An 11,361-nucleotide genomic window follows, 5' to 3' on the forward strand; every position below is an offset into this window, starting at 1 on the left:
TCGGTGCCGACCAGCACTCACCAGCCCGAGAGGTTTGATGGTCACCCGCCGGGACGGGTGGGGGCTGGGAGCTGGGGCTTGGGCTTCGGAGGTCAGATCCCATGGAGCAGACTGGGGTTGGCTGCGTGAACACAGCCTGAAAGGGGCTAGTGCACCACAGGTAGCTGGGAGGGAGTCTGGGAAAAATTCTGGAGCTGCTGAAGAGGCAAGAGACATTTTCTTGCCTCTGTTTCCTGGTGCGCGAGGAAAGAGGATTAAGAGCGCTGCTTAAAGGAGCTCCAGAGACTGGCGCGAGACACAGCTATCAGCTCGGACCCAAGAGACAGGCAAGAGACGCTAAGACTGCTGCTGCAGCCACCACGAAGCCTGTGTGCAAGCACAGGTCACTCTCCACACCTCCCCTCCCGGGAGTCTGTGCATCCCGCCATTGCCAGGGTCCCGTGATCCAGGGAAAACTTCCCCGGGAGAACACACGGTGCACCACAGGCTGTTGCAACGTCATGCCGGACTCTGCCTTCGCAGCCTTGCCCCGCATTCCATACCCCTCCCTCCCCTCGGTCTGAGTGAGCCAGGGCCGCTGGAATCAGCTGCTCCTTGAGCCCCGTCCTGTCTGAGCAGAGAACAGACGCCCTTAGGTGACCTACATGCAGAGGCGGGTCCAAATCCAAAGCTGAAACCCAGGAGCTGTGCAAACAAAGAAGAGAAAGGGAAATTTCTCCCAGCAGCCTCAGGAGCAGCGGATTAAATCTCCACAATCAACTTGATGTACCCTGCATGTGTGGAATAACTGAATACACAATGAATAATCCCACATTGAGGAGGTGGACTCTGGGAGCAGCGATATATATATTTTTCCCCTTTTTCTCTTTTTGTGAGTGTGTATGTGTATGCTTCTGTGTGTGATATTGTCTGTATAGCTATGCTTTTACCATTTGTCCTAGGGTACTGTCTGTCCATTTTTTTTGGGGGGGGTTTTTTTAGTATAGTTTTTAGGCGCTTGTTATCATTGGTGGATTTGTTTTTTGGTTTGGTTGCTCTCTTCTTTCCTTCTTTCTTTCTTTTTTTAAAAAAACTTTTAAAAACTTTTTTAATAAAATTTTTTTATTTTCATAACTTTATTTTATTTTATTTTATCTTCTTCTTTCTTTTTTTTCTCCCTTTTATTCTGAGCCGTGTGGATAACAGGCGCTTGGTGCTCCAGGCAGGCATCAGGGCTGTACCTCTGGGGTGGGAGAGCAAAGTTCAGGACATTGGTCCAAAAGAGACCTCCCAGCTCCACGTAATATGAAATGGCGAAAATTTCCCACAGATCTCCATCTCAACGCAAAGACCCAGCTCCACTCAATGACTAGCAAGCTACAGTGCTGGACACCCTATGCCAAACAAGTAGCAAGAGAGGAACACAACCACACCCACTAGGAGAGAGGCTGCCTAAAATCATAATAAGGCCACAGACACCGCAAAACACACCACCAGACGTTGACGTGCCCACCAGAAAGACAAGATCCAGCCTCATCCACCAGAACACAGGCACTAGTCCCCTCCACCAGGAAGCCTACACAACCCACTGAACCAAGCTTAGCCACTGAGGACAGACACCAAAAACAACAGGAACTACGAAACTGCAGCCTGCGAAAAGGAGACCCCAAACACAGTAAGTTAAGCAAAACGAGAAGACAGAGAAACCCACAGCAGATGAAGGAGCAGGGTAAAAACCCACCAGACTTAACAAATGAACAGGAAATAGGCAGTGTACTTGAAAAAGAATTCAGAATAATGATAGAAAAGATGATGCAAAATCTTGGAAATAGAAAAGAGAAAATGCAAGAAACGTTTAACAAGGAACTAGAAGAACCAAAGAGCACACAAACAACGATGAACAACACAATAAATGAAATTAAAAATTCTCTAGAAGGGATCAAGAGCAGAATACGCGAGGCAGAAGAACGGATAAGTGACCTGGAAGATAAAATAGTGGAAATAACTACCGCAGAGCAGAATAAAGAAAAAAGAAGGAAAAGAATTGAGGACAGTCTCAGTGACCTCTGGGAAAACATTAAACGCACCAACATTCGAATTACAAGGGTCCCAGAAGAAGAAGAGAAAAAGAAAGGGACTGAGAAAATATTTGAAGAGATTATAGTTGAAAACTTCCCTAATATGGGAAATGAAATCTTCAATCAAGTCCAGGAAGCACAGAGAGTCCCATAAAGGATAAATCCAAGGAGAAACACGCCAAGACACATATTAATCAAACTATCAAAAATTAAATACAAAGAAAAAATATTCAAAACAGCAAGGGAAAAGCAACAAATGGCATACAAGGGTATCCACAGAGGTTTAACAGCTGATCTTGCAGCAGAAACTCTGCAAGCCAGAAGGGACTAGCAGGGCATATTTAAAGGGATGAAAGGGGAAAACCTACAGCCAAGATTACTCTACCAAGCAAGAATCTCATTCAGATTCGATGGAGAAATTAGTACCTTTACAACGAAGCAAAAGCTAAGAGAATTCAGCACCACCAAACCAGCTTTACAACAAATGCTAAAGGAACTTCTCTAGGCAGGAAACAAAAGAGAAGGAAAAGACCTACAATAACAAACACAAAACAATTAAGAAAACGGTAATAGGCACATACATATCGATAACTGACTTAAATATAAATGGATTAAATGCTCCAAACAAAAGACATACAGCCTGAATGGATAAAAAAAACAAGACCCGTATATATGCTGTCTGCAAGAGACCCACGTCAGACCTAGGGACACATACAGACTGAAAGTGAGGGGATGGAAAAAGATATTCCACGCAAATGGAAATCAAAAGAAAGCTGGAAGAGCAATTCTCATATCAGACAAAATAAACTTTAAAACAAAGACTCTTAAAAGAGACAAAGAAGGGCACTACATAATGATCAACGGATCAATCCAAGAAGAAGATATAACACCTGTAAATAGTTATGCACCCAACATAGGAGCACCTCAATACATAAAGCAAATACTAACAGCCATAAAAGGGGAAATCGACAGTAACACCATCATAGTAGGGGACTTTAACACCCCACTTTAACCAATGGCAGATCATCCAAAATGAAAATAAATAAGGGAACACAAGCTTTAAATGATACATTAAACAAGATGGACTTAATTGATATTTAAAGGACATTCCATCCCAAAACAACAGAATACACGTTCTTCTCAAGTGCTCATGGAACATTCTCCAGGATAGATCATATCTTGGGTCACAAATTGAGCCTTGGTAAATTTAAGAAAATTGAAATTGTATCAAGTAACTTTTCCAACCACAATGCTATGAGACTAGATATCAACTACAGGAAAATATCTGTATAAAATACAAACACATGGAGGCTAAACAATACACTACTTAATAACCAAGAGATGACTGAAGAAATCAAAGAGGAATTCAAAAATACCTAGAAACAAATGACAACAAAAACACGAAGACCCAAAGCCTATGGGATGCAGCAAAAGCCGTTCTAAGAGGGAAGTTTATAGCAATAGAATCCTACCTTAGAAAACAAGAAACATCTCAAATAAACAACCTAACCTTACACCTAAAACAATTAGAGAAAGAGGAAGAAAAAAAACCCAAAGTTAGCAGGAAAGAAATTATAAAGATCAGATCAGAAATAAATGAAAAAGAAATGAAGGAAAGGATAGCAAAGATCAATGAAACTAAAGTTGGTTCTTTGAAAAGATAAACAAAATTGATAAACCATTGGCCAGACTCATCAACAAAAAAAAGGGAGAAGACTCAAATCAATAGTAATACAAATGAAAAAGGAGAAGTAACACTGACACTGCAGAAATACAAAGGATCATGAGAGATTACTACAAGCAACTCTATGCCAGTAAAATGGACAACCTGGAAGACATGGACAAATTCTTAGAAATGCACAACATTCTGAAACTGAACCAGGAAGAAATAGAAAATATGAACAGACCAATCACAAGCACTGAAATTGAGACAGTGATTAAAAATCTTCTAACAAGAAAAAAAAAAAAAAAAAATCTTCTAACAAACAAAAGCCCAGGACAAGATGGCTTCACAGGCGAATTCTACCAAACATTTAGCGAATAGTTAACACCTATCCTTCTCAAACTCCTGCAAAATATAGCAGAGGGAGGAACACTCCCACACTCATTCTACAAGGCCACCATCTCCCTGATACCAAAACCAGACAAAGATGTCACAAAGAAAGAAAATGAGAGGCCAATATCACTGATGAATATAGATGCAAAAATCCTGAACAAAATACTAGCAAACAGAATCCAACAGCACATTAAAAGGATCATACACCATGATCAAGAGGGGTTTATCCCAGGAATGCAAGGATTCTTCAATATACGCAAATCAATCAATGTGATACACCATATTAACAAATTGAAGGAGAAAAACCATATGATCATCTCAATAGATGCAGAGAAAGCTTTCGACAAAATTCAACACCCATTTATGATAAAAGCCCTGCACAAAGTAGGCATAGAGGGAACTTTCCTCAACATAAGAAAGGCCATATATGACAAACCCACAGCCAACATTGTCCTCAATGGTGAAAAACTGAAACCATTTCCACTAAGATCAGGAACAAGACAAGGTTGCCCACTCTCACCACTATTATTCAACATAGTTTTGGAAGTGTTAGCCACAGCAATCAGAGAAGACAAAGAAATAAAAGGAATCCAAATCGGAAAAGAAGAAGTAAAGCTGTCACTATTTGCAGATGACATGATACTATACATAGAGAATCCTAAAGATGCTACCAGAAAACTACTAGAGCTAACCAATGAATTTGGTAAAGTAGCAGGATACAAAATTAATGCACAGAAATCTCTTGCATTTCTATACACTAATGAAAAATCTGAAAGTGAAATTAAGAAAACACTCCCGTTTACCATTGCAACAAAAAGAATAAAATATCTAGGAATAAACCTACCTAAGGAGATGAAAGACCTGTATGCAGAAAATTATAAGACACTGATGAAAGAAATTAAAGATGATACTAATAGATGGAGAGATATACCATGTTCCTGGATTGGAAGAATCAACATTGTGAAAATGACTCTACTACCCAAAGCAATCTACACATTCAATGCAATCCCTATCAAAGTACCACTGGCATTTTTCACAGAACTAGAACAAAAAATTTCACAATTTGTATGGAAGCACAAAAGACCCCGAATAGCCAAAGCAATCTTGAGAACGAAAAATGGAGCTGGGGGAATCAGGCTCCCTGACTTCAGACTATATTACAAATCTACAGTAATCAAGACAGTTTGGTACTGGCACAAAAACAGAAATATAGATCAATGGAACAGAATAGAAAGCCCAGAGATACACCCACGCACATATGGTCACCTTAGTTTTGATAACAGAGGCAAGCATATACAGTGGAGAAAAGACAGCTTCTTCAATAAGTGGTGCTGGGAAAATTGGACAGATACATGTAAAAGTATGAAACTAGAACACTCCCTGACACCATGCACAAAAATAAACTCAAAATGGATTAAAGACCTAAGTGTAAGGCCAGACACTATCAAACTCTTAGAGGAAAACATAGGCAGAACACTCTTTGACATACATCACAGCAAGATTCTTTTTGACCCAGCTCCCAGAGAAATGGAAATAAGAACACAAATAAACAAATGGGACCTAATGAAACTTAAAAGCTTTTGCACAGCAAAGGAAACCATAAACAAGTCCAAAAGACAACCCTCAGAATGGGAGAAAATATTTGCAAATGAAGCAACTGGCAAAGGATTAATCTCCAAGATTTACAAGCAGCTCATGCAGCTCAATAACAAAAAAACGAACAACCCAATCCAAAAATGGGCAGAAGACCTAAATAGACATTTCTCCAAAGAAGATATACAGATTGCCAACAGACACATGAAAGAATGCTCAACATCATTAATCATTAGAGAAATGCAAATCAAAACTACAATGAGATATCATCTCACACCGATCAGAATGGCCATCATCAAAAAATCTACAAACGGTAAATGCTGGAGAGGGTGTGGAGGAAAGGGAACACTCTTGCACTGTTGGTGGGAATGTAAATTGATACAGCCACTATGGAGAACAGTATGGAGGTTCCTTAAAAAACTACAAATAGAACTACCATACGACCCAGCAATCCCACTACTGGGCATATACCCTCAGAAAACCATAATTCCAAAAGAGTCATGTACCAAAATGTTCATTGCAGCTCTATTTACAATAGCCAGGACATGGAAACAACCTAAATGTCCATCGACAGATGAATGGATAAAGAAGATGTGGCACATATATACAATGGAATATTACTCAGCCATAAAAAGAAATGAAATGGAGGTATTTGTAATGAGGTGGATGGAGTTAGAGTCTGTCATACAGAGTGAAGTAAGTCAGAAAGAGAAAAACAAATACAGTATGCTAACACATATATACGGAATCTAAGGGAAAAAAAAAAGGCCATGAAGAACCTAGTGACAAGACGGGAATAAAGACACAGACCTACTAGAGAATGGACTTGAGGATATGGGGAGGGGGTGGGGTGAGATGTGACAGGGTAAGAGAGTGTCATGGACATATATACACTACCAAATGTAAAATAGATAGCTAGTGGGAAGCAGCCGCATAGCACAGGGAGATCAGCTCGGTGCTTTGTGACCACCTAGAGGGGTGGGATGGGGAGGGTGGGAGGGAGGGAGATGCAAGAGGGAAGAGATATGGGAACATATTTTATGTGTATAACTGATTCACTTTGTTATAAAGCAGAAGCTAACACACCATTGTAAGGCAATTATACTTCAATAAAGATGTTTAAAAAAAAAAGAGTATGGATAACTTGTTTTCTTGTTCTTGAGTTTAGCAGGAATGCCTCTTGTTTTCCCATTAGGAATTTTAGTGTTTATTTTCTTATTGATTTACATATAAAATGGACACTTGCTTTGTATGTGTGTGTATCTAAATTTCTAGATGCACTCACAAATACCATATACATAATGTATATATGTATATGTAGGAACTGCGCATGAGTTCCTATTTTGGTTTTTTTTGTTTTATTATTTTGTTTTGTTTTGTTTTAATTATTTTGGAATGATTGTTGAATTTCACTGGGCTCCATTTCAGGATTTCTGGAGATTTTCATATGATATTTCTCCTTAGACCTATCATAAGGTGAATTATAGTAGTGGATTTCCTAATTTTTGAATCATCTCTGGTTGCCTACCATAAATCCTACTTGTTCATGGTGTATTATTTTCCTAATGTGGTGTTATATTCCGTCCACTGATATTAAATTTAAGAGATATTAATCAATATGCATAATTGACATTGTTCCATAGCTTTCCGTTATTATACTGTCCTATCAGGTTTTGGTATCAATGTTATAATCATTTCATAAAAATAATTTGAATTTCTCTTTAATTTCTATGTTTTGAAATATTTTGTGTAGCACTAAGAGTGCTTATGTAGCGTTGTGTTTAGTTGATGATTAAGTTTTGGTAAAATTCTTCTGTGAAAATTTTAAGGCTTAGTGCTTTTCTATGAGGTAATTCTTTAATAAATCTCCCTATTTCGTCTATGGAAATTGGTTTCCTTATGATTTCCATCTCAATTCCAGTCATTTTGACAAATTATTTTTTTCCTGTGAAATCATACTTATTATTTAGGTTTTCAACTTATTTTGCAAAAAAGTCTTTTGTTATTATTTAAAATTTTTCTGTTTTAATAGTTATTTTCCTCTTTTCATTTCTTACTTTGTGTATCTGTGTTTTCTACTTATTTCTTATTACATTAACTAGCAGTTGATTCCTTATTGTTCATTTATTTTAAAAACAGTATTTTGATTTAGTTACTTCTAGTATTTTTCCATTTCTTATGTCTTTAATGTTTTCTTTTATCTTTATCATTAATGTTTTCTTTTGGTTCATTTTGCTGTTTTTTGTTTAACTTTAGGAGTTTAAATTTTAATTCATTAATTTCATTTAAAAATTTTATTGATGTAAATATTTGTAGTTAATATTAATATTAAATTTCCTTTAATAACTGCTAAAATATATCCCACATATTATGATATGTGGAGTTTCTAATATCCTTGGTTTTTTTTTAATGCTGTAATTTTGGTTTGTATTTCCCCTTTTTTTAAAATTTAATTTAATTAATTTATTTTTTATACAGCAGGTTCTTATTAGTTATCTATTTTTTTTTTTTTTGAGAAAACCATTTTTATTATCATCACCACCCAGCCTATTTGTGCTGGATTATGTACCAAATGGCCAGATCTTCTAAAGAACATCTACATAACATTTCTTTCATGTTTCAAGAGATGAAAATAACTGTACAAGGTTAAGTACAAAAGTACACAAGACAGTGGACACCAAAAATCCATGTATGAGATTTTATCCCATCTGCAGCTTTTATATATTTGAAAAGTAGAATTCATTAACTAAAAAATATTGTCCTTCTATAGTCCTGTCAAGTTTAATGGAAGTGGGTTTAACCTGATTACAACACTAACACCATTATCACTGATCTGATATTTACAAAAAATCGTATTTTTTCAATAAATTAAAGTCAATGCAACACCCATGCAAGCTAGAATGCCAGCTGTTTGGTGAACAAGGACCTGACATCAGAACCAGAAGTCTATAAAAGTCCCAAGTATAAAGTGTGATTTTCTTCAAACTGTGTCCATTCCTCGCATTGATGATGTGAAACCCAATCCCATTCCTCTTTGTGTGTGGGTTTGTGATCTTGCCATTTCATACTGAGCGTCTAGATTTCTGAATACTTCTTCCTGTTGTTTCAATGTCTTGTAACTTTCTTCATCAACGGAGCTACATCCAGCTTCATCTTCACTCTTGATACCCATTAATTTCCTAAATTTGACATTTTGGTCCTTGTTTCCGAAATTTAATTTCTCCCATATTTCAGCAGACTGGGATTTGTCTCCTTCTTTCTTGCCTTGCCACAGCATTTTCCTTTTTTTCTCTTGTTCAGCAAATTTCATTGGATTCACAGCTGCTGGGTTGTAATAGCTAGGTACAGCTATTCCAGTCTCTGCCAAAGCTTTAGCCTGCAAGGCTGCCATTTGAGCTGCCATAGCTATCTGAGGAGTTACTTGTGTTCCTGATGCCAATAGGGCAGCAACATTGAGAACAGAACCTCCGGTAGCTGCAGCTGCAGCTATTTCCTGTTGTTTTTGTTTTTCAACCATTTCCTTTTCTCGCTGTTCTTGTAATTTCTTTGCCCTTTCCAACCTCCTAGCTAAAGCTTCTTGTGCATCCATTGCTGTGTTTCTGCCTCGGAAGGGAGGTGGGCTAGGAGTTCGGCTTAAACTTCTGCTAAATCTTCTCGGTTTTTCAATTCTCTTCTTTCTATCTCGACTTCTACTCCTTGTCCTACTCCTGCTTCTACTCCTAGGTCTGTGTCTTGATCTTGAGCGGGAACGAGATCGGATCCGACGTTTTCTCTCCCTGCTTCTGGATCGTGATTTCTTCCTCTCTCTGCTTCTGGATCTTGACTTTTTCCGCTCCCTACTCCTGGATCTTGACTTCTTCTGCTCTCTGCTCCTACTACGATGACGCCTTTCATGAGACCTAGACCTTGAATGACTTCTGCCTCTTGATGACTTTCTTTCTTTGCGTTTGTGTCTGTCCTCACCATTTTCAGATGAATTTAGCCGCTCTCTTCCTTTATCAGAAGAATGCTCTTTGTCATTATGTTCCTCAGACTTGTGTTTCTTAGAGAATTTATCTTTGGATTCATGTCTTCTTGCCTCTTTGCTTCTGCTCCGGCTCCTGTGTTTTCTTCCTTCATTATCTGACTTTAGTTTTCTTTCTCTTGACCTTGATCGTGATCTTGAATAATGATGTTTTGAGGCTCTGGGAGAAACAGATACATCGGACTGCTCTTTTTTCTTATCTCTATCTGGGGATGTCTTTTCTGGGGCTAGTCCATCTCGTTCTGTATCACTAGCCGCCATAGTGCAGAGTCCTGGCCGCTACGGCGGCACCTCCACTTCCCACTCTCCACAGTACCGGCCGCCTAAACGCTTCGCCAGACTGACGTCGCTCGCGCGAGAGACCCGGATGGCACAAAGAGGCTAATAACCGGCGCGTCGCACAGCTTGCTGGGAGGAAAAGGGGTGGTGATAAGAGTTTCTGTAGCAACGCGGTTCGACGGTTATTGGTTGTTCTTTTTCAGTTATCTATTTTATACCTATTAGTGTATATATGTCAACCCCAATCTCCCAATTCATCCCACCACTACCACCTCTGCCACTTTCCCCCCTTTCCCCTTTCTTTTTATTTATTTATTTTTTGGCCATGCCACACAGCTTGCAAGATCTTAGTTCCCCAACCAGGGCTTGAACCTGTGCCCCTGGCAGTGAAAGCATGGAGTCCTAACCACTGGACCTCCAGGGAATTCCTTGTATTTCCCCTTTCACTTAAGAGCATTTAATAGTTTGGTTTTGGGTTTTTTTTTCTTTTTTTAAAGATTTATTTGATTGATTGATTGATTGATTGATTGCTATGTTGGGTCTTCGTTTCTGCGGTAGGGCTTTCTCTAGTTGCGGCAAGCGGGGGCCACTCTTCATCGCAGTGTGCAGGCCTTTCACTATTGTGGCCTCTCTTGTTGTGGAGCACAGGCTCCAGACACGCAGGCTCAGTAGTTGTGGCTCACGGGCCTAGTCGCTCCACGGCATGTGGGATCTTCCCAGACCAGGGCTCGAACCCGTGTCCCCTGCATTAGCAGGCAGATTCTCAACCACTGTGCCACCAGGGAAGCCCCCATTTAATAGTTTTGTGGGCCCAGCACACTTCCTCTGTGCAACTCTGCCCTCATTAATAGGTTTTTTAATTTTTCTGATGTAAAGAGTTCTAGAAAAATGTTTTACCTTCATTGTACTATGATAAAAAGAATGCTGGTTGTGTTATTTCTATTTTATTGAATTTGATGATACTTTCTTTGTGACCTGGCATAAAGTTTTATGAATACTCCTCCTGTCCCTGAGAAGATATTTTTCTATTGTCTAGCTGTAAGGTTTGATATATATCCAGAAGATCTAACTTAGTGATTATGTGGAATGAGTCCAGTTTTTCTCAAGCAGGCTTTTTGTGGTCCACCATGGGGGGATGGAAAGAGAGGTGTTAACACACAGGAATAGGGAGGGGTGCTTTGATCTGAGGACAGGTTCATAGCTAGAGACATAAGATTCTATTGACAATCATAAGCACTCATTTACTCAATAAATATTCAAAAATGCTCTCTGTGACAAGCCATCTTTCATTTAATTCAGGTTTCTGCTTAAAAGGCACAGACAGGTCTAACCAAACCACAGCTAAAATCCCT

General features: G+C 38.9%; 1 protein-coding gene across 1 annotated transcript; it reads right to left on the reverse strand.

Moving 5' to 3' along the window:
- Positions 1-8,217: 8,217 nt before the first annotated feature.
- Positions 8,218-10,076, reverse strand: LOC118889284 (arginine/serine-rich coiled-coil protein 2-like). Its single transcript, XM_036841141.1, has one exon. The coding sequence runs from the start codon at positions 9,989-9,991 to the stop codon at positions 8,687-8,689; it is 1,305 nt and encodes a 434-aa protein (XP_036697036.1). The 5' UTR covers positions 9,992-10,076; the 3' UTR covers positions 8,218-8,686.
- Positions 10,077-11,361: the final 1,285 nt, after the last annotated feature.

The sequence above is a fragment of the Balaenoptera musculus genome, chromosome X, assembly GCF_009873245.2.
Source record: "Balaenoptera musculus isolate JJ_BM4_2016_0621 chromosome X, mBalMus1.pri.v3, whole genome shotgun sequence".
Lineage (NCBI taxonomy): Eukaryota > Metazoa > Chordata > Mammalia > Artiodactyla > Balaenopteridae > Balaenoptera > Balaenoptera musculus.